This window comes from Dermacentor andersoni, chromosome 2, assembly GCF_023375885.2.
Source record: "Dermacentor andersoni chromosome 2, qqDerAnde1_hic_scaffold, whole genome shotgun sequence".
Taxonomy (NCBI): domain Eukaryota; kingdom Metazoa; phylum Arthropoda; class Arachnida; order Ixodida; family Ixodidae; genus Dermacentor; species Dermacentor andersoni.
In genome coordinates this window covers 95785875-95813778 of record NC_092815.1, presented here as the reverse complement: position 1 = coordinate 95813778, position 27904 = coordinate 95785875, and the positions used below count along the sequence as shown (strand labels likewise).

The window sequence follows — 27904 nt, the reverse complement described above, 5'->3', positions numbered from 1 at the left end:
CTAGAGAAAGGACACCTAAAAGGGAAAAATTTAAACCAAGTTTCGTGAACGCTGGTTCTAAAGTGTTTTTCCTTGAGGAAGAACAGCGGCAGCAGAATAAGAAAAAATGATTTATGGTCTCATCTGCACACAGAATGGGCACAGAGGGGAGAGTGCCAGACCTGCCCTGTGACGATAAAAGTTTAATAATGGTGTTCGACAGCGTAACCGGGTAATAATTCAGTTTTTCTGGTGGGAAAGGAATTTTCGTGCCAAGGGAATAGGAGGTGTCGATATGCTGAAAAATTTTCTATCGCTGGGTTCAGAAAGCCTAGAGCTATTACATATCTCTTGAAACTAGTAATAGTTAGGTAAGCTGGTGTGGGAAGTAATGATAGTACAGGACCATTGAGGGCCGCTCTCGCGAGACTGTCAGCCATTTTGTTCATCTATAATCCCCTATGACCATGCACCCAAAGTAATCTAATTTGTGTGGACAGGTACTAGAAAATGAAGTGTAGCAATAGGTTAGCACCACTATTTGTTGTAAGCGATGTACATAAATATAAAGAATCCGTTATTAGGACTACCGTCGCTATTGATGAATTTAGTTTACGTGAGGCTAACACCACAGATAGAAATTCAGCCAGAAATACGGATAAGTAGTCCGGAATACTAATTGATAATGACCAGTCTAGAGCAGGAGCGAAAATGCCGATTCCAGATTTTTCTTCACACTGTGAGGCGTCTGCAGCAATAACCGTATTTATACCTAAACTCAATAAATGATCTTGTAATATTCCATTTAATATATTGTTACGTAGGAAGACGCAGACGAAAAGCTATGTACAAATATATTTACAAGGAAAATACGCTGCGCTTGGCCAAGAGGCAACAGCCCGCGCTAGCTTCTAATCGTCGTCGTCGTCGTCACACTGCTGGCCTTTCGTGATCGCGCATATTGTGCCGTAGCACTACCCCCGGCTGCAAAAGCGCCGTCCCGGAGCGACTAAAGATCGGACTCGGAAGTAGTGTAGTAGGCCTTGAGCCTACTGACGTGTACGACATCACTAGATGCCACAGGAGAGGACGAGGTTGAGGCCACAGGAGCAATTTCGTAAGTCACAGGCGTCACCTGGCGCAGCACGCGGTAGGGCCCTGTGTATCGCGAAAGGAGCTTCTCTGAAAGTCCGACGTGACGAGAGGGCGACCACAGGAGCACGAGCGCACCAGGTGAAAACTGTACGTCACGATGGCGGGCGTTGTACTGACACTGCTGAGTGGTCTGTGAGGCCGTCAGTCGAGCACGGGCAAGCTGGCGTGCATGGTCAGCGAGGGCGATGGCGTCGCGCGCATACTCGCTTGTTGAGACCGCAGCAGGAGGAAGTGCCGTGTCTAGGGGCAAGGTAGGTTCGCGACCGTACAGTAGATAAAAGGGAGAAAATCCGGCGGTGTCGTGCCGGGAAGAATTGTACGCAAATGTTACGTAAGGAAGGGCAATGTCCCAGTCGTGGTGGTCCTTGGAAACGTACTTGGCCAGCATATCGGTAAGAGTACGGTTTAACCGCTCTGTCAGGCCATTGGTTTGAGGATGGTATGAAGTAGTCAGTTTGTGTTGAATGGAGCAGGAACGCACAATGTCAGCGATAACTTTCGAGAGGAAGTTTCGACCACGGTCAGTAAGCAGCTGTCGCGGGGCGCCATGAAGCAAGATAATGTCACGCAAGAGAAAGTCCGCGACGTCAGTGGCGCAGCTGGTAGGGAGAGCCCGAGTGATAGCGTATCGGGTGGCGTAATCAGTCGCGACGGCTACCCATTTGTTCCCAGAAGATGACGTGGGAAAGGGACCGAGCAGGTCTAATCCAACACGAAAGAACGGTTCCACAGGGACGGTGATCGGCTGGAGATGACCGGCAGGTAGCACCTGAGGTGTCTTCCGACGCTGGCAGGGATCACAGGCAGCAACATAGCGTCGAACGGAGCGAGCGAGACCAGGCCAATAGAAGCGGCGGCGGACGCGGTCGTACGTGCGGGTTACCCCAAGATGTCCTGAAGTGGGTGCGTCATGCATCTCAAAGAGCAGAGTCTGTCGTAGCTGTTTTGGCACGACAAGAAGAAGGTCAGAGCCGTCAGGGAGGAAGTTCCTTCGATACAGAATGCCACCCTGGAGGACATATCGGCGAACGGATGCGTCGGTAGGTGTAGAGCGCAGACGCTCGATAAGTGCTCGCAGCGATAGGTCTCGGTACTGCTCATCGGCGATGTTACCGAAGGCAGAGACAGAGAAAATGCCGTTGGCGCTACTACTGTCGGCGTCGTCAGGCTCGTCGACCGGGTAGCGAGACAGGCAGTCAGCGTCCTTGTGCAGTCGGCCAGATTTATAGGTGACAGTATACGAATATTCTTGGAGGCGTAAGGCCCAGCGACCAAGTCTTCCTGTAGGATCTTTCAGTGAGCATAACCAGCAAAGCGCGTGATGGTCTGTGACAACGGAAAAGGATCGGCCATATAAGTATGGGCGGAATTTCGCAACCGCCCAAACTAGGGCCAGACACTCACGCTCAGTGATGGAATAGTTGCGCTCCGCGGGTGAGAGGAGCCTGCTGGCGTAAGCGATAACACGGTCGTGGCCACGCTGGCGTTGTGCCAGTACTGCTCCAATTCCGTGACCGCTGGCATCAGTACGGACTTCGGTAGGCGCAGAAGGATCGAAATGGGCCAAAACGGGAGGCGTTGTGAGAATGTCGATTAGATGAGAGAATGCAGAGGCCTCGATATCGCCCCACTGGAAAGGAGCGTCTTTTTTCAAAAGGTCGGTTAGTGGTCGTGCTATGGCGGCGAAATTTCTCACGAAACGGCGGAAGTACGAACAAAGGCCGATGAAGCTGCGCACATCCTTGACACACTTCGGAACAGGGAAGTGCGTAACAGCATGGATCTTGCCTGGGTCCGGTTGCACTCCGTTCGCGTCAACGAGATGTCCAAGGACGGTAATCTGGCGACGGCCGAATTGGCACTTCGATGCGTTGAGTTGCAGACCGGCTCGCCGAAAAACGTCCAGGACTGCTGAGAGGCGCTCGAGGTGCGTAGCGAACGTTGGGGAGAATACGATAACGTCGTCCAAGTAGCACAGGCACGTGGACCATTTGAAACCGTGAAGAAGGGAGTCCATCATGCGTTCAAAAGTGGCAGGGGCGTTACATAGACCAAACGGCATCACTTTGAATTGATAAAGACCGTCGGGTGTGACAAAAGCAGTCTTCTCGCGGTCGAGATCGTCCACGGCAATCTGCCAGTAGCCGGAGCGAAGGCCAATAGAAGAGAAATAGCGAGCACCGTGGAGGCAGTCAAGGGCGTCATCAATCCGAGGTAGGGGATACACGTCCTTTTTGGTAACCCTGTTAAGGTGCCGATAATCCACGCAAAAGCGCCATGAGCCATCCTTCTTTTTGACCAGTACTACAGGTGACGCCCATGGACTATATGATGGTTCAATAATGTTCTTGGCAAGCATTTTGCGAACTTCTGCGTGAATAACTTGACGCTCAGCTGGTGACACTCGATACGGGCGGCGATGAATAGGAGGGGCATCGCCGGTATTAATGCGATGTTTGACAGCTGTAGTTTGGGCTAAAGGACGATCGTTAAAGTAAAAAATATCGTGGTAGGAAAACAGAACGCGGTAGAGTTCACGAGCGTGCTCGGAGGGCAAGTCGGGGTCAATCATTTTCCGTAAGTCAGCGATGGTACAATTTGCCGACTGCGATGGTAGAGGAGTATCGGATGAAGTGTCGTCTACTGCAATGGATGCTACTGAGTGATCCTCGAATGAACAAAGCTGGGCCAAAGACATCCCACGTGGCAGCACTTGTGTCGTCAAGCCAAAGTTGACCACTGGCAGGCAGACGCAATTCGCCGTAATAGATAAAACTGTATGGGGTACTGTGATCCCATGTGTAAGGAGGACGTCTTGCATAGGAGCCGCGATGTAGTGACCGTCGGGGACTGGTGGGGATGACACTAGGTCAACGTAGGTCAGTGCCGAAGGTGGCAAGCGAACGAAGTCGGCGGAACTGAGGCGACTGGGGTGTGGTTCAGCAGGATCCAGAACAGGCAGGTCAAGGCGGAGAGTACTGGCGGAACAATCGATGAGAGCAGAATGTGCGGAAAGGAAGTCTAAGCCGAGGATGATGTCGTGGGGACAGTGGGCGATGACTGTGAATAGCACGATTGTTGAGCGATCGGCGAAGGAGACGCGGGCGGTACACATACCAATTACGGGGGCTGTTCCGCCATCGGCGACACGGACAACAGGCGTTGTGGCGGGCGTGATAATTTTCTTGAGCCGGTTACGAAGGTCAGCGCTCATTACGGACAAATGCGCCCCAGTGTCTATGAGAGCAGACACAGAAACACCGTCGACTTGCACGTCAAGAAGGTTCAGATGAGTGGGCAAAGTCAGTAGAGGATTTGGCGGCGTAGGGAGCAATGCAGCGTCACCTCGAGGCGCTGCATCGTCTAGTTTTCCGGCTGGGAGCGGCGTCCGAAGGGAGTCGGCGAATAGGAGCGACGGGGCTGGGGAGAGCGAGATTGTCGTCGTTGGGGCGAAGGCGAACGAGAATAGGGGCGGTTCGTTGCAGGAGAATCAGTGGCGGCATTATCGGAGCGTGCGGCATAGGGACGAGAAGGGCCACCTGAGGGGCGAGAGTAGGCAGTATAAGTAGGTCGGCTCGGGGAACTCCAGCGACTACGACAGTGCCGAGAAATGTGCCCGATTCGATGGCAGTGGAAACAAATAGGCTTGTCGTCAGCAGTGCGCCATTCAGATGGGTTGCGGAAACGTGGTGGGTAAGAAGATGCGGGACGGGGCGAAATCGAAGAAGCCGGGCGGGTATTAGGGCGATGGGCCGAGCAGATGGTGTGAAGACCCATGTTTTCAAACTCCTGGCGGACAACTGCCTGGATCAGTGAGACCGTGACTGCAGATGTGTTGGTGGGACTGGAGTCGAAGGCAGCCGGATAGGCGGCCTCGATCTCACGCCGGACGATCCTGGTAACATCGGCAGTGTTGTTGGGACGAGGAGCGTCGGCACAGGAAGATGTCGCTGGGGTGTTGGGCAGACGGGCAAACTGCTGGTCAATACGTCGGCTTTTGGCGAGTTCCAGGCGGCGGCACTCTCTTATAACAGCATCCACCGTCGCTACGTTGTTGCAAACGAGCAAGTTGAAGGCGTCATCGGCAATGCCTTTGAGGATGTGGGAAACCTTGTCTGACTCAGTCATGTGGGTGTCAACTTTGCGGCACAGAGCCAAGACGTCCTGAATGTACGTGACATAGGGCTCTGTTGACGTCTGCACACGGCCGGAAAGCGCCTTCTGCGCGGCAAGTTGTTGACCGTAGGGGTTGCCGAACAAGTCTCGAAGCTGTGTCTTAAGTGAATCCCAACTGGTGAGCTCATCTTCGTGCGTGCGATACCAAACTCGAGGTGTGCCACCGAGGTAAAAGACTACGTTGGCGAGCATAATAGTAGGGTCCCACCGGTTATTGCGGCTGACGTGTTCATACAGGCTGATCCAGTCATCGACGTCTTCCCCATCTTGGCCCGAGAATACGCCAGGATCACGGGGAGCGGGGAGAGTGATGTAGGTCGTCGAAGTGGCAGCAGGTGTCGGAGCCGGCGGAGTCGGGTTGTCGTCGCCGGGAGCCATGAAGGAAGGCTCGACGTACCGTCCACTGCGAAGCTCCGTGACGAGGTACAGGGAACGTCCACCTCCACCAGATATGTTACGTAGGAAGACGCAGACGCAGCTATGTACAAATATATTTACAAGGAAAATACGCTGCGCTTGGCCAAGAGGCAACAGCCCGCGCTAGCTTCTAATCGTCGTCGTCGTCTTCACACTGCTGGCCTTTCGTGATCGCGCATATTGTGCCGTAGCAATATTATGAGAGAGAAATTGTGAATTGTTTGGGTAGATGTCATCATAGATGATCTGTAGACTCTCTAATTGGAGCGTCCATTGTCTTCCTCTTCCATTAGCCGCAATCTCGCTATGTCTGTCCGGTAGTGCGGATCACGGCGGAAACTCTCAACAATATGTTGGATACTTCGTGGACGGCTACCCTACTCCCTGGAAAATAAAGGACGAAATCACTTGCACACACACTCACACCGTCATTCTTTCGTCATTCGCTCACAACCCCGTCATTCGCTCTCACGCCACGCAGTGACTGTAAGATAACTCATGCAAACGCACGCGGGGTCTCTTTATCCTTAACACGAAAATGTTCTCTGTCCGATGTACTTAAATCACGCAATCATCCTCACACTAATTTGCTGGCATACCTGCAAGATGGCGATACTTTGGCGTGTCGCAGTTCTTACGTACATCCGTATGCGCAAAAGGTGGAACAGAATCTCACTGGGTTGATGCATGTGGACGACATAGAGCTACTAGTGGACAACGCAAGATATCTACAGAGACTTAGGAATACAGGGTGTGCCCGTAATGTAATTAGACTGGGTATCGTAAAAAGAATTTATTGACCTGATCACAGCACATTACTAAAATTCTTCAAATTCTTTGGGCGTCGATACACCACTTCCAACGCAATTCCCACGCTGCAAAGGCTCCCTGGAAGTCAGCTGCCGTAACCTTCTTCAGAGAGACTCTGTGACAGCGCATTGGATCTCGCGAACATCGGCAAAACGGTGGACTTTAAGGCTTCTCTTGACCTTTGGGAACAGGAAAAGGTCTGCCGGGCTCATATCGGGGCCGTACGGTCACTGCGGCAAGGTTGCAATCCCTGTCTGGGCCAGGCAGGCGGTCACAACGAAGGAGGTGAGGGCTGGAGCGTTGTCGTGGAGGAGCTTCAAGCGACCCGCAATCTCCTGTCGTTTCCGTTTCACCGCTCTGTGAAGGCACACAAGGGCTTCTTTGTTGAACACGGCTCTGACGGTTCATCCCGGAGGTACACATTCTTTGTGGACCACCCCACGCTTGTCAAAAAAAAAGGTCCCTTTGTCATCGCGTGGCTCGTACCCAGTTCGCTCTCTGGCTGCGCCCTACCTGCTGGTGCTGCATTGGTCGCTACTGCTGTACGGCCCGAATAAACCCCCTTTACAGTTCGTGGAGGCGCAGGGTACTACTGAGAGCCATGTGCAGCCGTCATTGTGGTAGTTGCGGCGGTATAAAATCCTTCCCGGATAGTGAAATGCTGCGCCTGTCAGCGTAACGCTCGAGGTGCCGAAGTTGCCGGCGGATTTTACAAAAAATCGAATGACTATCCATGGGTCTTTTCGTTGCTCCAAGGCCCTCTCCAGGATTTCAAGTAGTGAGATATCATCTCTATAGGTAGAAGTACTGGCGTACGAAGTAACTGGGAAGCGCGACAGGGCATCGGCGCCAGAGTACCTGCGTCCAGAGCGATAGACGACATGGATATCATATTCCCGGATCCGGAGGGCCCACCGAGCGAGGCGGCCTGATGGGTCTTTGAGTTTAGACAACCAGCATAGAGTGTGATGATCCGTCACTACGTCAAAGGATCGACTGTAGAGATATGTACGAAATTTCTGAAGAGCTCATACGATGGTCAGGCGCTCTTTTTCTGTTAGTGAGTAATTAGCCTCAGGTTTTGTGAGGGCACGGCTGACATAAGCGACCACGTATTCGGCATTAGAATTCTTACGCTGTGCGAGCACGGCACCCACCTGTTGCTGCTCAGGGTCATCAGGTGGTGCTGTTGCTGCTCCAGGGTCCCGGCTGTTGGTGCTCCTGGTCTTTCGTCCAAGCTCCTCCCGAAGTACCACGGGCCCTACCACGTGGTTGCGCAACCATCAGCAGTTAATTACGTGGTCGAAACTGTATCGCCATCTTCCGATCTCCGTCCTCGCGGGCGAGAGACTGCACATTGACCGGCTCAAGCCGCATTACGATCCGCTCCCCTCTTCCTAGGTCACCAGGATGGCTACTGTTCAATTCCAGGGGTGATAGTACTTCACAAGCGAAACTAAACCTGCTGGACGATAGAGTGCTCTCAGATTGAAAGATCCTTGGACCATGGCCTATGTGTTCTTGCTTGCAAAAGGCCACAAAGGACCTTCGGCGTTTCTTGAAGGGCACTGGAATACATGAACACTTGGGACATTGGCTATTCCTCTGTGACTGACTTTGAATGGCTAACTATTATTTTTCTTTTCTCTCCTTGTCTGTTCTTCTCTTTTCCCCTCCCCCAGTGTAGAGTAGCCAACCGGGAACTCCCCCCTACCTCCCCAACCGGGAACTCCCCCCCTACCTTTCCCTCTTTGTTTCTCTGTACCAGGGGTGATGTTGAAGAAGATCGGCACGCTGAAAAGCCCCGTTGCCATCACATGGCTTGTACCCAGTTCGCTCTCTGGCTGCGCCCTACCTGCTGGTGCTGCATTTGTCGCTGCTGGTCTACGACCTGAGTAAACCCCCTTTACACAATGAACATTGTCTTTACCTTGAACTTCGTCATTCTAGCTTTATTGGAGCGCAGGGAGTTCGCGGTGTCCCACTCCGAAATTTGACGCTGGGTTTCAGGGTCGTACTGTAACAACCATGATTCGTCGCCTGTTATTACGCCGTCTAAAAAGTACCGCTCACTTTCTAACTGCACCAACATCTCACTGGAAGCGTCAACTCGTCGTTGTTGCTTTTTCATCACTCAACACTTTTGCACCAATTTCGAGCAAACCGTACGCATGTTCAAATTTCCGTAAATAATTTTGTGAACCATTGTTTTGCACAGGTTGAGGTCTTCGGCGATTAATCTTTTACTCAAATGACGGTCGGCGTCCAGGAGATTTTTCACCTTGGCCACACTTTCGTCCCATGCACTCGTTAAAGGGCGTCCAGATCGCTCCACGTCTTCCATGGTCCCCTGTCCATTCTTGAACTCACTTAACTTGGTTGTTGACAAGTCGTCGTCTTTGTAACCCTCCTTAACCAAGGCAAGTGTATCGGAAGCAGCTTTGTCCGGGTGACAGCAAAATTTATTCGCTTACCACTGCTCCAGCAAGCGCTCCATTTTTGGCGTTTTCTGCTGTAACAAAAACTGAAAAGCAGCTTTTGCGCCACTTCAGATCCTCACTTCGTCAGAGCTCGGACGTGACTACCGCCCGGTGCGTTACTTAGCTTAGAACACCCACCACAAATCCCGCCTCCGTAGACCGCACTACTGGTGACTGCAGCGCCGTGCGGCAGGCACTCTTCTTACTTTACGGGCGTACCCTCTAGGTGTGACAACGCAACGACAAATCTAAGCCTAAGTTTAACGCAGAGAAAACTGTACTTCTGATCCTTATTGAAGAGACGAGTAATGACATGGTATCAATTCAACAGCAAGTCATACCCATGGTCAAGCAACTTAAGTATCTTGGTGTATGCACAAACGAAAGAAAGACCTTCTCAAGCATCCACCAAGATAATATGAGAATGAAGGGGAAGTGGAATGGGGGCAACAATAATAAAGCATAGTGCACTTGAGGTCACAATAAATGAGGAGGTGGAACGGAGTAATGCCGACAGCGGTATTGTTCGCAAATGCCATTCTGTGCTTAAAATCAGACATTGCGTCGGGGTTGGTAGTAATCCAAAGGTCAGTAGGTTGGTTGGCTTTGGAGGTCTACTTTAAAACCGCAAATGCGGCTCTGCTGGGAGACATTGATCGGGCCTCTTTTGAAGTCAGAGACGCACAGAGCAAATATAGTTTTGAAGAAAGACTCACCAACATAGATGAAAATTAAGAGGCGGCTAGAGTGCACAAATATCTCTGCCTCAAAAGCATATACACGCAATGCAGAAAGATGTCATGAAAGTTGGCAACAAGGTACAGAGTAATTGAAAGGGTAAATAGACAACCAGGAGTCATCAAAATAAAGTGAGAAAAACAGAGATTGGCTGCAAAGGATGGAACCAAAGACCATGGAGAATCACAAGAATGTCAAGAAAGAAATTAGAAAGGAGAATCCGCACGATAGCACAATGAGCAGCCCCTTGCTTTTTGAGATCCGTGCTGGTTGCTAAGGGCAAAATCAAACCGGAGCAAGTATTCGCTGTGTGCTGCAGCAAAACTCCGGAGACAGCTCAGCGACTCCAAATGGTATGCGAAGGTATTCACACAGCGAGACCCGTAGGAAACGTCCAGTATCCAGAAGCTGTGGGATTTAAAGCGGATGGAAGCAGTAACCGGTCAACAGTCGAGATAAGCAAGATGCTTCTAGTCTATTGGTAGAAAGAAAGCAGGTAAGGCATCGATAGGAGTGGATCCGTTACAGGCGTAGATAACTATACAAGTTCGATGTAGAGTTTTTAACACATTCAGTGTCATTGACGAACCGGTACTTTTCCGCATTTCTTTACTGCCGTGTCACTGAAGTCAGGCAAGGATGCGAGGACCATACCAAGAGAGCATTTTTCATTATACGAGTTATGTACTTTTGCCCTTCTCCATAACGAAAAATAAATCGTTGTGTTAATTTTAATATATTCGAGAAAAAAACTCGACGCTAGAGGTGTGTCACTTCAAGATAGAATAAACTTTATTTTCCACCGGATAAGGTGATCTACCCACCCCCCGACACGCAGGTCAGGGGGCGAGTGCCGCCGCCTCAGATGCAGGCTGGGAGGTCTTGGGTCCCAGCAGCCTCTTCAGTCAGTTGGACGAGCCGGAGCTGGAGCTCAGAGTCCGAGCTGCGCAGCAGGGTCTCCCAGGTGTCTCTACTACCTATTTTGTGCGTTCCCCCGGGAGAGTACGGACATTCCCATATTATGTAGTCGAGGGTCCCTCTCGCCCCACAAAGATTACATCTATCGCTCCTGGCCTCGGGGAACATGTGGTTCGCCATAACCGGGTGCGGATACGTATAAGTTTGTAGTCGTCTCCACACGACTGCTTGTCTGTTGTTTAATTTTGGGTCTGGCAGGGATACCAGTCTACGAGCCAATCTATAATGCTGCGTGATCTCCCCATATTTTAGCATGCGCTCTCCGCTCCCTCGGTCATCGAGGGGCCCCGTAGCGGCTCGGCGGTAGAGATCTCGAGCCAGCTCGTGGGCCGCCTCGTTGCCGGGGACGGCTTCGTGCGCCGGAGTCCAAATTATTTGAATTTTGCTATCTAACTTTCTCTGGCCTACGATTCTGGCCGCTAAGGGCGAGATCCTTCCCTTGCTAAAATTTTGTATGGCAGTTTTGCTGTCACTGATCACTAATTTCGCGCCCGTTCCAGCGCAAGCTAATGCGATCGCAATTTCCTCGGCAACTTCTATGTTGCGCCCACGCAGAGTGACAGCGGTCACGGAAATACCCCGGCCGCTGACGGCCGTGCCACCGTAAAAATGCCGCTACCTCCCACCGCGTCTACATAGGCCACCTCATGTTCTGAAGTTTTACCGAATCTAATTTTTAATGCTTCGGCTCGTTTATGCCTCCTGTCTTAACTATGTTCCGGGTGCATGTTTTTTGGCAGGGGGGGGGGGGGGGGGGATAATCAGATTTTTTCTCACTTCCCTATCTACTTCCACCTTTTGGGTGGGGCCTCTGTCCGGATTTATTCCAACTTTTGCCAATATGGCTCTTCCTGTCCTCATGGTGCTAAGTCTCTCAATTTGAGAGGTTCGCACCACTTCCGCCAGTTCTGCCCATGTGTTGTGCACTCCTAGAGCCATCAGTCTCTCTGTGGATGTGCACATGGGCAGTCCCAGCTCTCCTTTTACGCATTTTCTCATTAGAGAATCAATCTTTTCTCTTTCCCCCACTTTCAAATTGAGATATGGCGTTGCATAGCTCACTCGGCTGAATATGTACGCCTGTATTAGTTTAATCAAATTTTTCTCCTTTAGCCCTCGGCCTTTGCTGGCCACCCGCCTAATTAGACTCAGGGTCTGTATTGCGTGATTCTGCAGCCTCTTGACGGTCTCGCCATTGTGGCCGTGTGAATGGAGAATCAGACCCAAGATTCTAATTTGCTCCTCGTTACCCGCCACTCAAAAAAAAATTCCGACACTGAAAGGGTCAAGGAAAAGACAAAAAAATGAGGATATAGACCACATACTAGACTAATAAAGATCTAAATATTACTTGATTAGCTCAAATAGATTATTTGCACCACCCTGTTTTGAAGGGAATTTCAATAATTATTATTATTGCCATCATCATCAGGCTGTAAGAGCTGAAAGGGGGACGGTCGGGGAACGTCACCAGAAGGTGTTGGGGCCTTTCCATCTGGCGACTGTCGCTTCTCGGAATTTTCCTTTTCCTAAGCACTACACTACCACGGAGGAGAACGTGATTTGCGCAGTTTGTCCCTAGCGAGCTGTATTGCATTACAGTGGATAAATAATCTGGAGTAACCTCGGTTTCAGGTTTCGTAGTGCCGCGTCAAAGCGTTGAGCTCATGAACTGGGAGTTCCTCGATTCTAATCGCGCATTTGGTAGACTTTTTATTGTTTGTTTGTTTTTAATCTTCACTATTGTATAATTTCCCTCTTTGATTTCTGCAGTAGTTGTTCTTTTTCCTATGCTCCACCATGAGGCCTGAGGTGGTTGGTTCGCATGAAGCGCGGGGAAAGGGGGCTTAAGTAGTGAGAGAGAGAATAGAAAGCTTTATTTCGACGACTCCTTGCCCGAGTCATCGGTGGCGCTCCCTTTCGAGTGGTGGAGCCACGCTGGCCTCTTTTATGTGGTTGACGTGTCCTACGAGAAGTGGCCATAGGATGTCGGAGAATTCCAAGTTTGGTGCGGCCCGGCTCTCCCAGGAACGGGGATAGGAATGTGGTAGTGTAGGACGGGTAATTGTCTGAATAAATGAGAGGGCTCAAGGACAACTCCAATACCTACTCAGAGCATGGTGATAACACCCGCAAACCTGACACATTGAGTGATCCCATCTTGCTTCTGTTTAATGTTGAGTGGCGCCGTTCGCAAGCGGCAATGTTTGCCCCTGACGTATGATTGATGCTTCTTTGCGAGAATGAGAGTAAGATGGGAGGGTGTTCCGGGAGTCTGGAGCTTCTTTAGGTCCAGCTCGCCGTTGTTTTCGGTGCATGGCTAGGATGATACATGGACAATGGGTCTCTGATTATCGCACAGGGGCGCTTGGTATGTCTGCTTGGCAAGCTAGGGCGGGAGCACGTTCACTACCTTCTGTACCCTGGTGGCCAGAAAGCCACTCCAAAAGGACATGAAAGTTAAAGTGGGCATGTATATGCGTGCTAAGGGCTCTTCGAAGATGGTCAAGGAGAGTATTAGACGCGAATTCTCGCAGTGCGTCCAGAATATCAGCGTAGATGGTTATAGTGTCTGTGGTATGTGTTCCTTAAGCAGATGCCGCTTTAGTGGCCGCAGACCAATGAATAATGACACGTTGTTACTGCGAATCGTTTTATTGTAAACAATTCATTCGCACGTTATACTTAAGTTCTTTTCTTCCCTTAAACCCCTTCCCCTGTGTAGGGTAGCAAAGCGGACGTGCGTCTAGTTGACCTCCCTACCTTTCCTTCCTTCCTTTTCATCCTCCTCCTCCTCCTCCTCCTATACTTAGGCTCTCGTTCATGGTTGAGCAGAGCATCCGCAGAGCATACTCCTCCCGTCGCCGACAACCGCGTCACCGACAGAGCGCCGAAGATGCACTGGGAAGCGGCAAACCTTATGCAGCGTGCGCCACAATGACACGGGTCAACCACTGGCGACAAACGACTGCCGCTTCGCCAGTACGGGCTCTGTAACTTTCTCGCAACTCCCGCATGCGCACGACACTCGGGAAACTACGAGAAAGAAGCTCTCGTCGGCGAAATACCTCAGTGGATGGTCGGGACGGTGGCCTGCGTGCGCTTTCTGCTCTTGGCACACGCGCATCGTGCAAACTTTTCTTTTTTCACTGCCGCGATCCAAGATTCCGCATGAACAAAGTCGCTTTTAACGAAATCCTCATCACTGAACTCGGGCACCACCATTTCCTGTCAGATGTGCGCGATCGGGCATTGAGACGCACGGTGGCTCCGCGCCGCGTTTCCATTTCCACAATACAGGGCCACCTGCCCTTGGTGCGGTGCCACACCTACACTCTACCACATCACCTGGGAGTGCGAACGCAACAAAGCATTCCACAAACACGAACACCCGAGTGCGGAGCAATGGGAGAGTCGGCTCACCAGCAGCGAGCTCACGGCCCAAAGGGCCCTAGTGCAGCACGCGAGCGATGCAGCACGACTCAGTGGAGCCTGGGAATAGGGGCCCACCCCTGCTGAAGAGAAGTCTCAAGTCGCCAGCGCCAAGAAGATGAAGACGACGGAGACCTCGTAACCGCGAAACTCTTAAAAGACTCAATAAAAGTTTTCACTCACTCACTCACTCACTCCATCGTGTGGGTGCACTCTCGTGTCGGTGGCGCGAGCGTTGGCGCGCGTCGCGTTTTCTCTCGTGAAAACACTTGGAGGACGCTTAAGCTTCGCCTTTAAGAGTGGAACGCGATAGCATTCAAAGACCCCTGACTTCTTTTTATGCTTCCCGGCAACTGCAGCTTATGTGACCGTAACGTTTACCGCAAAACGCTGGCGGGCAACGCTATGCAAGAAGACGCGAGCTTTCTGGTAGGAACACGTCCTCATGTGTGAGCCGATCTCGGAGGTAATTTCACAGCTGCCCCAAAAAGCTGCATCATTTTCAGGTTTCTGTTGCTGTTTCACACTTTCAATATTTAAGTCGGAGAATATTTAACACAAAAGGGGCGTGCTGTCGGTGCTTTGTTTGATGACATTCTCAAAATTCCGAGAAATAACTTTGTCAAGAATCTAAGACAAGGTATGAGCAACTTTAGTTATAAAATGGTGTGGCAATATAACCCGCATATACCGCATGATATATATAGCAAGGCGTGGCATGTACATATATCTAAATATATACGGCAATTTCCTCTCATGGCACGCCAACGCCGGCGCCGATGTTGACGCTGACACCGGATTTTCTGCGACATGAGGCCCTTAACGCAACCGCGTTAAAGAAAGCTAGTTCCTCTACTTTGCTATGCATGAAGGCGTTTTTTGTTGTGGAAACGCGGCCTTTTGCGTGGGTCGATCTCCTGTTATTGTTTCGAACTTTTAATATTTCAGTCTGAGAACAGCAAACATAAAAGATATGTGCTGTCGGTGTTTTTCTTCCATTATATTTGTTTTTGGGCTGCCGTTCTCAAAATTCCGAGGAATCACTTTGCAAAGAATCAAAGACAAGATGTGAGCAACATTGGTGGTAGAAGAATGGTTGGGTATGCGTGGTTCTAAATTGTCATCGGAATTATTATTGTCGAAGCGATGTCCAAGGCGGGACGTCTACGACGGATTTTCTGCGCCATGACTTAACGACGTATCTTCAAGGGGACACGGTAGCGCGATTCAAAGACGGGACAAAAGAAGACACAAAGGGACACACACAGCGCTGTGTGCGTCCCTTTGTGTCTTCTTTTGTCCCGTCTTTGAATCGCGCTACCGTACTCCCCTTGAAGATGCATTACCAACAAGCCCACATTGCAACCCTCGTTAACGACGCAGTTTCGCCACATACGGACTCACCGTCGTGTCACATGCACCCATGCCGCGTGGTAGCTTCCGGGTCGCTGTTTACGCTGCGCCGCAGCACAAGACTTCGCATGCTTGCTATTACTGTCACTGCTTCGCCCTTCGAACGAAATTCTAGTTAATGAAAGACTGGGACATTTATAGACTTGTATATGTATATGTGCGACAAAGCTGCCCATTTCTTAGAATACATGTTTAACTTTCGTATTACAGCAGATTCTTCTGAACGAGGATCAACCAATTTTATTTTTCTTCGATTCCGGTGTCCATGTCACACCTTGCCACAGTACACATCTGCTGCATTTTCTTATAAATATAAATGCAATAATTTTTGCTGTTGGCTACCTGTGACTAAAAAAAAGTTATCGAGAGCTGAGCTGTGCCGACGCCTCTCCTTTGCATGCTATATTTACATCGCATCACTTGCCATGGCTGTTTTCCACTTCTGGTATCCGTCTTCACCTTCAACCTTAGGGCTGCGTCACGCGCGTTAGTGTTGCGCATCCTTCAAGGATTTTCTTGAGAACCGTTTGGCTTGAGATGGCGAACGACTGATAGCAATGTATGTCAGAGCAAGAAGCCGCCAGTGTTCGTCGAAGATAAAATGCTGTCTCGCCAACCGATAGTCCACGCATGCACGTCGGTCAATAGAGTGTTTGCGTGTTCTCGCATCTTAAGAGCACGTCTTCGGGTCCAAAGTTGACCCCGCTTTGCTGGCCATCTTAAGTTTAGCTTTCAATGTCATCATCTCGCTCGCTCGGCATCAGAAGTGGCGCTGCACACATTTCTCTATAAGCTATGTGACTCGTGGATCAAAACTACTGCATTTAACTGTTACAATTGGTGCAAAATATGGCGGAATGGTCGGAACAGCTTCGCAGACACCGAAGTACAAGTTAAGTTGGTACATTGAGCGCCTTATTAAACATTGCACACTTTTCACGTAGCTTGCGGCCCGTGGATATACTGCTTGCAGAGTGGTACACATCAGTGGGTCGGCATATCAAATTCCAGTAAAGGAAAGCTGTAGAAAAAGCACGAAGCACAAAAGCACGCGCTGAGGTCTCCAGACGACCGGGTACTATAAGGTCAACCAATGTCTGCCCCTCGCAATGGCGGCCGAATACTAGAGTTTCTTGACCGCAGCGCTGTGTCACGAAGTTAATGAAAGTCTCGTATATCTGAAGTGCCAGCCAACTGACCGGACAAGTGCGAATCTATCTATCTATCTATCTATCTATCTATCTATCTATCTATCTATCTATCTATCTATCTATCTATCTATCTATCTATCTATCTATCTATCTATCTATCTATCTATCTATCTATCTATCTATCTATCTATCTATCTATCTATCTATCTATCTATCTATCTATCTATCTATCCATCCATCCATCCATCCATCCATCCATCCATCCATCCATCCATCCATCCATCCATCCATCTATCTATCTACGTGTATCCACTTGGTCATTCCTGCAATTATTGGCGCATTTGTCTATTTTCGTTTATTCACCACCAAACTAACAAAGCCGAACACCCGTCGCAGCGCCATCTGGCAACCGCGGTGTCGCAAGAAATAGAGATGTATGAGGCGGCAAGTTGAAAGAATCGCCAAACTCTCGGCATGTGTAGCACTGCAGGGGACCTTAACCCGCTCTGACCAAACGCGGCACAGGCTGTTTGCTTTCGATAAAGGGTGCACATGCAGTTGGCGCATCTCCAGGGTGGCTATAGATAAACTGACAGCTAAACAACAGTTATCGCATTACCTTGCAACCGTTTTCAACCAGGGATTACGGAATAACTCCAGAATGAGCATGTAGTGCCACTACCGCGTGAAACCAGACGCTATCTTCATTATTATTTCTTTTAAAACTTAACTGACACCATTGCATTGTTGGGGCGGATAATATATTTTGAGACAGTGTTGCAAGAAGAGCTTTTTATTCCAAAAGCACAAGCGGCGCACTAGCCAAGCTGATGACGAATACGAATAGTGAGGATGATGATACGGAGGATTACAGATGAAGATCAATTTTCTCGCACGTTTGCATTGCAAACCTTGCCCATCCCCTCCCCTACCTAGTAGATATGTGTCCACTAAAAGTGTTAAAAGTGACAACAACAAATGCTGGAAATAGTCTTACAAATACTCTTTTATACAGATAACACAGTTTCTCGTTTGCTCGTATTGTAACCAGTATATTGTTCAATGTGAGTTCCGGAAGAGCAAAGAACAATTATAATTGGTATTGCATAGAAACTGCGCTAATAAAACTCTAAGAATGCAGACTAAAACAAAGGAGCATGCACGAGCATGACACGTCCGTTTGTGTCAAGCACAGTCGTTACGATACTTTGTTGTAAGTCGCAGAATATAGCGAAATTTAGGCATGAAAAATGTGACCTAACATATTTAAATCGGTGGAAATACATATTTATCTCCCTTCATGTTTATACAGAATTTATTTTCACGCGAAAACGGGATTGGATCAACAAATTGCATGGAGAGTACAAGAGGCTTCAATGGGCGCCCCTTTCAAATCACTTCTCACAATGTAGGAAATGACGTGCGACGAATCCGTCAAATCGCACCGGTGCGCACCGCGGCGCCCTGTAGCGACGACGATTAGACGAAACGCTGCATCAGGGTGCCCCGATGCGCAGCGGTGCTATTTGCCGAATTCGTCATTAATGCTTGCACACGTACAGTCGGCGTAGAAAACTTGTGGATTACGGGATGAGCGAAAGAACCGGAAACTTCCACAGACGCGGCAGGCATCCTGGTGTTCAAGTTTCCAACAACATAGTGCAAATGCTGAAGCTTGGGCAAGTTGGTGACAGTTCATTTCGATGGCGTTCACAGCGCAAACATACTATGCCTGCCCTTGTTGGAGCGCAGCTATTAGGCGCCCGTTGCTGCATTGAACGTCGGCGAGCCTCGTCCTCTCGCGGCGTAACCTAGCGAACGCGGAGCGCAGCGGGGATTTAAAGAAGGCGATAGCGAAGAGAGCGCGAGGAGGAAAGCGGAGGAGGAAGAGGCCACAGTGAAAGTATGAGGCGGAAAGTGGAAGAGGATGCGAACGGGTGAGGAGAAAAGCAGAAGACTCCGATAGTGAAGAGAGCGTGGAGCGGAAAGCGGAGGGAGCCACCTTGAAGCGCCACCAAATGGCGCTCACGTCCGCGCATCCGCAGCAGCGGGGGCGCTGGCCGTCTGGGGGAAAGAAAAAAAAGAACCAAAAGGCTTGCCTTCGCCCACAGCGTTGGTCGCAAGCGTTACCCGATAAAGATTGCGGTTGCATAAGCTGAGTTTGCCGAGAAGCGGCAACTGTGGGACTTATCTATATATGGCGCAGCACGTCGCAGCTCTGCCAGCTGGTGCGGTGATAGGTGCGATGCCTCAATATATTGCAAAATGAAAACGCGTATAGAGCCGCGCTCAAATTTCGCATTAGGAAGTATCGTAGTCATCGGTGAATTATATTTTTTTGCCTTGGTATGTGTACCCTGTGAACACGATCGTAGTGCGGTAGTTTTACAAACTACCCGGTCGCGAACTGCTCGGAAATTTCATGTCTTCTAAGTTGCCGTGGTGCGTAAAGTTTTGAATCTGACTCTATGCGTTGACGAGTGCTGAGGCGTGTAAAATTATTGTTCCGAGGATGCTACTTTGAATAACCAAGCAGCCACACTTCCCTGTAACAAGGTTGGGCGCGGGAAATAAGATGTTCTGTTTAGAGTTGTTCGAGCTGTCACCTGAGGCACCACCACCGTCACTATCATCGACGGAGGATGGGACGGGACAGGGGTTAATGCCGATCTCCACCGTCTCACCCCGAAGGAAAACTGCCGGACCAGTTTTAATTAAAGTTTATTCTCTCTCATTACAATGAGAGAGAGGAAAGAAAGAACGTGACGAGGATAGCCAGTGTATAGAGCTGCTAGATACCATGTGCTGGGGCAAAGGCCATGGATCTCAATGGCGGCGAGCACCACAAAGGATAGATGCCCGGTCAACTTAACAGTAGTTGTTTTTTCTCTGTCTTTTCTTCTGTAACTTTTTTGTAAATTTTTGGCTGAGTCGGGGATCACTGATCTCTCGCATCAAAGGGAACGATAACAAGCATCATCATCATCTGCAAGAGATACACAAAAATACTTTGGAAGTGTATTATGATACAGGTACAAAATACTGAGGCGAGATGTATATTAAATACAGATACTATATACATCTGGAATAATTGTATCTGATGCGATACTGATCATTTGTGTCTTAACATACTTCGATACATTAGTCTATTCCTCCTTATAGCTCTATTGTAGGCGACCAATGCAAGGCTACAGCTGTTTCATTCCAAACTTCTTATTTCTTCCAGGGGCCGGCTGAACGTGCAACAGATTAATACAAACACGCTGTAGATCGGCGATATTTTCGCGCCACCTTCGTCATCGGTTAAAATGGGCTGCCTTTGATCCATTCATAAAGCGGCCCAGTCTTATATTGCAGCATGTTCGTTTGTTTAGTTTCGTAATTGCTCCTCATTAGCAGTTAGCGTGTAATCTGTATATTATGCACTGATTAAGTTACACGTGTTCTATAGATGTGCTCTGTTCATAAAGGATTTATTATGCCGTATACTCTCGTTTCTGTAGGCGTCAGTAAACGGCATTATCTTAGGGTACAAAGGCATTCAAAATATAGACACAACAGAAAAAAGAAAAAAGCTAGGCTGCATATGTAACTGCCATGCACTTTAAGAGTGTCTGTTGCCATAAAGGGACACTAAAGGTTAATAATAAGTCAACGTGTACTGTTGAAATACCATCCCAGAAACCTCGAAACGCTTGTTTCATGCGAAGAAGAGACTTGTTTTAAGAGAAAGTGCGTTCTGAAGCGTCCGCGTACTTCCAGCGCAGTTCAAATTGCCCGCCTTCCGATTGAGAAGTGGTTACGTCATGGTCTCATAGTGACGTTGTGCTGTCGGTGAGTAAAACGGAGCCCGCAGACGGCGCTACGGCTTTTCTGCGCAAAACGCAAACGCGCGGCCAGAAACAGAGCCAAGACAGAGCCGACAGCAGCGCGAAAACCGAACTGTGGTGGCTAGCGGAAGGGTAAGCCCGCGACGATAAGCTGGTTCTTTATAGTATGACGCCAACTTCGACGCTCGTTGCAATGGACGACCCTGACAACGACACATTGGCTCGCGATGCTGGGCTCGACTTCAGCGATTTAAGCACTGATTAACGTGACCTGCTGCTGAGGGCTCGCGTTGCCGGCGTGGTTGCGTACTACTACGACGGCAACTGTATGTCACGGCTATACATATTCATACCATTTGTAGCTTTTCCTTTGTGAAAACCAAATGCCGCACTCACCTCTCCGTCTTCGACATGCACTTCTTCTTGCGCTTCGGAGAATGCAGGCAAGACCGACGGAACAGCGCTACGGAAAAGCATTGCTTTGAAAGGCACTCCACACGACTTCAGTAAGTCGGCGTTGAAGTCGCAATCCTCTGGACGAAAGTGCAGCGAACACACTATATGCGACTTTTCGGCTCTTTGCCGACGCGCTGTGGCAGAGGTACGGCACTTAACCACTTCGAACGGAGAGGTTACCTCGTTGGCACACAGTAATAAGTAACGTTGGATTCGCCACTACAACTGCCCTTGCCCAAGTTCCGCGGACCGTTCGCGCATCCCACGACATCACATTGACGTGGAATTCTCGCTGCTTGTTCCAAACGCAAGTTTCGCGAGCCAGCAGAACTAGAGTAGCACGTCGCGATAACGAAACAACAGAAACTCCAAAGCGCTCGCGGCGCAGAGTCGAGCGAAAACGAAACCTTTCTACCACCCATACTACTGAAGCGTAACGTGAACATGTTATTTTTTCTTAGAATTGAATAGACGTAGACAAGTAGCAATTTCTTCCGTCTTATAATCTAATGAAATTGTCTTTTTAATACGAGTAGTTGAGTACTACTGACATAAATTATGATGAGGAGTGCCTTCGTCATCGGGCTAGTACCGGAATGTCGCTGGGGGGTCTCAAATCGTGTCATGTATTTACCTCAATTTATCGGTTACTAAAGCTCTGTTCGCGATTATATTGACGTCTTAGACGTTCTACAGCATTGCTGTATCACTTTAACTTAACTTCATAGTAACCTTTTCTGTCCCTTTAAGTGAAGGTTGTAGTTCAATGGAAGCTCAGTACGCACCCATGATAGTCTCGAAAACGCATATCCTGATTTCATATTGTACCCGTCAGACGAAGAAACGGTAGGTCATGTAACATTAGATAATGTTCCACATAAAATTGCATGCCTGCTATCATTAGCAGCGCTCCGATCTTCGCTAGAAGCTTCCAGCAAATGGGCTCCAACAGGCGCGGGAGACCTCGGCAATCACCCGCATTTGGCAACCGATTAGTATTTCGCATTCTGATTAGAGGGTGTTCGAAAAGTACGTAGAAAAGTTGACTCTGGAAATTGCGAAAATATGTCAAGGAACTAGTAGTATATACTACGTTAACTGGCACGACGACGTACCCATTAATTGATCTAGGAAAGTAAAATTAGGACCAGACTTTTTTTCTCACATAAGCGCTATACGAAGCACGTGAAACTCAAGTGCTGTTTGTTGTATAACGAAGTTCGTCGTTCGCTGTATTACGTATGCTTGCTCTTGAGCTGGGTGTTGTAACCACAGTATGCACGCGTTGTTTTAGCAGTACTTGTGTTTGTTGGATACTTGTGCTTTCTTGTACTTGTGTTTATTGCATAAAGATCGTTGCTCCTGTCTCATTCTCCGTGCGCTCACTGGTTTCCGCTAGGTGTCAAAGAACCTAACTTCCGTCACCTAATGGTTTGCGGAGGGCATAACTCAGCAATGCGCTGTGGGGAGTGAATCATATTCCTGTGCCAGGTTAGGAAGAAAAGGGCTTATTTTGATTTTTTTTCTTCGCCATCCGAAAGTCTTCTCACCCTGAGCAGTCCAAAACACCTAAAATAAAAGGCGCAATTATCGATTATTATAACATAAAAGTTACCTTGCCTATGCCTCGCTCGAATATAGACAAGAAATACTTATTTCTCACATCGCGTTTTACGAGATCCACGCTGGAGGGCAGCTAGGAGTTGACGGTGTGGTCCAGCAATGCAGCTTGTGTGGGAGCTGTCAGGTACTGCCAACGAAGCGTTTGGTGCCGCTGTTTCATGCGAGAAATCACCCGCCGTCGCGCACACATTCCAAAGATTTCGTGCCAGACGGCTTCTATTGAATACGCAACGACGTCCCACTGCGCACCGTACATCTTCGAAAAAAAGCTGTGCAGGTGTGTACGAAAACTGCGTGTGAGTGGCCAAACGTTGACAGCGAGAAAACTCCACTGCGCTGTCATTCTCAGCGGGTTTATCGGCGCTTTTGTGGAGATGGTGAATCATCTCTTCCAGAAGTCGCCATCTGAGAACCACACGGAAAACTGGTCATCACCGTGACACCAGGGCTGACGTTACGTCGGGAAGAGTAGTCGACCCCGTGAAATTACCGTGCTACAGAAGAAGAAAAGCCTCGTTCCCTTTCGGCGGGAAAAAAGCGGTTAAAAGCAGCAGTGCGTCCGTCATGGAGATGATTCTGTGACTTTTCGAGAACTTCGTGCACGCTTTCCTGTCGCAGCTCCCTCTAGATCATTATTGTTTATTAGCGCTATTTTTGTCTCCTGGGCATAATGTCTGCAAAATATGTAAGATAAACTCAAGTTAATCCTCCTCCCTCGAGCGTCACCAGTCCTTTGGCACGCTCCACTATCTCTGGCCGAAGAGCGCTGGAGGTTTTCGAACACCGGTCTGTCAGAGAGAGTTACCACGCGTCCAGCAGAAAGCTTTCCAATGTCTCGGAACTCCGATACAGCCCCGAAGTAGCCGCAACCAAACCTATTAGTGCTTTCGACGAAGGATGCGAGATTTCGCTTATATGCATCAGTTGTTCAGATTTTCATACATCTGTGAAAGCTCTTTTCTTTCCTTTTTTTTTTTTTTTTTGTTTTAGTGGCACGAGCATCGAGTGACACTAGTTTCTTGCGCAGCGCTTCCGGTTTACCTCCTAAGACGACCGGGGACGAAATTAAATATAAATCAGAAAAAACTAGAGAAAAATAGTACAGTACAAAATTCATGCGTTTCATTATAGATATGATATCAGAGCATAAGTCTAGTCACAAGTTGAGTTTTTGAAGTGTCTGGAATAATTAGAATTAGAAATAACTGATTGCCTCACACCAAAGCACAAAATTGTAGACATTAAAGACCCGCCACGTGAGCACGACTTTGGCGAAATTCCTGGAAACACGGAAGTAGAAAGCGGAAGTAATGACGTAACACACAAGAAGGTGGCATGATATTTTACCGATTAGTTAATGGAAAACAGTTCCCTACGAGTTCGGTTCTTGCGTTTCATTCGCCTAAATCTAACCTAAAAAACACCTACGCCGAGGTGCGAGTGCCACTAAGAGACACCTAAATCAAAGATTAGGGTCACCTACTATTTCTTTCATCGGTCTGCGTAGTTCCTAAAAGAAAATTATCAGCAACAAAACAAAGAAGAGTGCGAATGGCGTAACATGTCTTCATTAGAATCAACTGAATGGTGACGGCGATGTGCCCTGTTCTGCGTCACCTTTTTTCTTCTTTTTTTTAAGTATAGCTGCAGCGCTACATAACGCACACAGTAGGTACATGACGCCCACAAACTATCACACAACAAAAAACGATATAATATAACGGACCTAAACATCCAGCACATCTGCATCTAGACGCGGTGACCCTGATTACTTTCAGGGTTGTGTCTCAAACACAACGCGCTGCTTTTATTTTTATTTTTTATTTTTTTAGGGAGCCGTATCGAAATGCGACCTTATCTGATAAAATAAAGCTAAAACCGGACTGTAGAACACAGGAAAACACGCCGTGCGAATAAAATTCGTGGAACAGAAATATTAAGCCTAGCACCTCATTCTTCAGCTGTAGTTAACGAAGATATCGGCTGAGTATAAAACACTGAAAAATTCATTCAGAACACTGTCTTAAAATGATTTTACAATATATAAAACGACCTTACCGTAGCTTATTTACTGGTATTATGATAACTGCTCGAACAATGAAACGTGGAACCAATCATTATGAAATGGCTGGCTACTGATCGCGCGTGAAAACAAATTACAAATTTGAATTCAATGAAAAATATGCAAAGATCAAGCAAGAAGATACCTCTTCAGAATGATTCGTTACAATGCTTAAAGAATTACAATGCGTGACTGTTTTTGTTGTATATACACAAAGCACACACGCTGACGGAGCGGGACATTTTGACTTTAAGTACAAGCTTTTGCAGTGATCCCCCTAACCAATACCCACATCTATCCACTTATACTGTATGCCAATGATTTCAGAAGTGTTGAGAACTAACTGCTGTTGCACATAAGTCTAGGAAATGTCCCTTTGAGACAACAAAGTGTTCAGATTTCATTGAAAGTATTTTCTATTGCGCATATGGTTCAAATTTATTCTAACCTTAATATTCTGTTAACATTCAACTGGTAGTTTTTCGCAAACACACGAGTAGCGCAGTGGAGGAGCAACCGGATATGTATGATAATGAATGGAAAGTCATTGCTTCATGGTTGCAGCTACCGCGTATGGTAGAAAGATGCGGAATTGTTGCGTGTTAGGCTTAAAGAATGTGCAGGCTTTGTGTCAAATGAAAACTCATGAGGATAACTGCAAGCTGCGAAGTAAAAGATGCCGCAAATTTATCATCGTTGCCATCGCGTGCATGAGCGTACGTCCTACATGATAACTTGAAGCTAAGGCGTTGTGAACCTCAGGAACTCTCAACTATGATTCATACCCCCCGAGGTATCTAACCCCCGAGATACCCCCCGAGGTAGCTAACTTAACTGTTAGCTGTTTTAAAGCAACAGGATTTACAGCAGGGCTTTCTTGCAATAGCGCAGTGGTGACCTAGTGGTAGAGCATACGCATAGGTTACGGCAAGTACTGGGTTCAAATCCCGCTGCTTCCAGGAACCCACCGATTTTTCTAATGGGTATAGGTGCCCCCTGGCCTGGTGCTTCGCTATTTGAAAAGGACCGCATCTCAAAAGCGGGTCTCATAGAGGCTAGTATGTATGGTCCCTGGGCGCCTCTTGTCCAACCACTGATGGCCTTGTTGAAGAGGATCCGCCAAGGCTGCGAGAGGCAGACTGAAGCTGGCACTGGGTACCTACTTATAAAGTAAGTACCTACAAGCACGCTCCCGGTCAGGTGCTCGGCCACTATGGGATCTCAACGTCTGGAAAGGGCCGTTTTGAATACCAATAGGAACCCAGCGGGTTTTTTAATTGGTAGAGATGTTCTCCCGCCTGTTGCTCAGCTACTTATGAGGGTTCTCATCTCGGTAAGGAGTGCTATAGACATAAAAGAGAAAAAAATGTCCTGTTGTAAAAATATTGTAAAGAAGTGATGTACTGCGCAAGAATGGAACAAATGCAAGACACTACCCACTGAACACACACGCACGCACTGCTGTTTGCCATGTCTCCTTGTGTCGTTGCACCATTTCTTTGCTATACCTCGCTCTTCCCGAAGTCAATCACCAAAAAACCCACATTGCAATACTCGCCGACTTCAGGGAAGCCTTCAGAGAAATTCGTGACAGCATGAAGGAGTTTCTCCGTGAGCGTGGAGAAAACCTCAAGCTCGCCAGGGCTTCCCCCGTTACCTCGCGCTGCTCCGCCATTTGATTTTTTGGCAGAAAGGAATGGCGACGGCATAGGGAACCGTGCACATTTCCTCGAGTTCGCATCGGCATCAAGACAAGATACCAACTGGTGTCTAGGGCGGCGTATGCACGTTGATATTTTCATTGCATCACAACGTCCGATCTTCGCGCTTGTAGCCACAGACGCTCGCGCAACGAATTGCGAGCTACAGCGTACGGAATGTGGCCTGCAACTTTTTACTTACGCAAGTCCAAGCCAGAAACGAAACATTTGGTAGTTATATTACAAAACATTAACGCCGTTTAAATACTGCCGCAGCGTTCGGACGACGCATTGTACCAACAAACAGGGTCCAGCGCGCGCGCGCACCGTCAGTCGAAGAGCGCGAGTGGCGGCGACAATCGCGCCACCTACGTGCAGGTCGGTGGGTTGAACTCTCCGAAGACGTTGAGCTCGTACATGCATGCGAGCACGATGAATATGACATACATGAAGACGCAGGCAAAGCCCACTTTGTAGTTGAGCGTCCAGTGCGTGAGTGCGAATATGAGGAACAGTATGAACACCGTGGACAGGAGCGTTACGCTCGTGTACGTCATGGCGGCACTGTTGATGAACACCTCGTGAGAGCTCGAGGCGAACAGGGCCTTGAAGAACCACGGCACTCCCAAGCAGAAGAGCACGTCGAAGATGTTGCTGCCCAGGAGGTTACAGATGGCCATGTTGCCAAGTCCTGCGCAGAATAAAAAAAAAGAAAATCAGACACCTGTCTGACAAACATTCGAGCTGCATCTGAATGCGAAATAATCATTATGAGGCTGCCTAAACCGACATGCGGCTTTCTACGCAGTGGAACATCTCAACGAAAATTACTGATTTAAATAGAACCGCATCTTCACTGTATTTTCGCCACCTGAGTTCCTTGGTTTAGCTCTCAAGAATTTCGTCGATCTCAACAAAAGTCTCACCATTTCCAGATGAACACAAAAAAGGGAGGCCGAGAACAGAGCTGAAGCTGCAATTCCAGTGACATATTTAATGCTTTTGCAATCTATTCATGTAGCATTCTTATCTCTTATGCTACGACCAGAGATTCGTTTCTTGCAAGTGACCCTCCTTCACGTGTAGCTCTTTCACCAGCTTCCTTTTTTTTATTTACATTTTATTTTATTTTCAGCAACCATTTATTCAGCGTACTTGTAAAGCTTTATTCCATACAGCAGTCATACGTGTTTGCAGCCAGGCTCGAAAGATGTCTAGAGGCTATTCGTGCAGTTCTTAATTTTGTGTTTACAACTGATCGTTCGTCTATGATAGTAAACTCTTTTCTTTAGTTACTCAGTACAGGTGTGGTACCAAATTATGCAAAAATTATTATTGCTTTACATACATAAATGTATTTGCGGTTGACTATTCAATATTTGATACTTACTGTTGGGATTCGATTCGTATTCTAGAAATTCGGTATTCAGCCACCTCTATTTTTCTGCCTTTTTTAAAGCCTCTATATCTACCTTGTATAGTTTCCTATACCTCTAACTCACCC

At 48.3% G+C, this 27904-nt stretch overlaps 2 protein-coding genes across 2 annotated transcripts in view; both read right to left on the bottom strand.

Moving 5' to 3' along the window:
• LOC126541959 (sodium/potassium/calcium exchanger 5-like) overlaps nucleotides 1-8351 on the bottom strand; it is an 81395-nt gene extending 73044 nt beyond the window's left edge. Inside the window, exons 1-2 of the mRNA XM_050188930.2 lie at nucleotides 8303-8351; nucleotides 7695-7798 (exon numbers count right to left, since the gene is read on the bottom strand). Of these exons, the coding sequence (XP_050044887.1) occupies nucleotides 7695-7798; nucleotides 8303-8351 (153 nt within the window). The remainder of the gene's footprint in view (nucleotides 1-7694; nucleotides 7799-8302) is intronic.
• An 18113-nt stretch (nucleotides 8352-26464) lies between these two features.
• Nucleotides 26465-27904, bottom strand: part of LOC126541960 (sodium/potassium/calcium exchanger 5-like) — a 36993-nt gene continuing 35553 nt past the window's right edge. Inside the window, exon 9 of the mRNA XM_055076771.2 lies at nucleotides 26465-27091. Within this exon, the coding sequence (XP_054932746.1) occupies nucleotides 26769-27091 (323 nt within the window). The 3' untranslated portion in view covers nucleotides 26465-26768. The remainder of the gene's footprint in view (nucleotides 27092-27904) is intronic.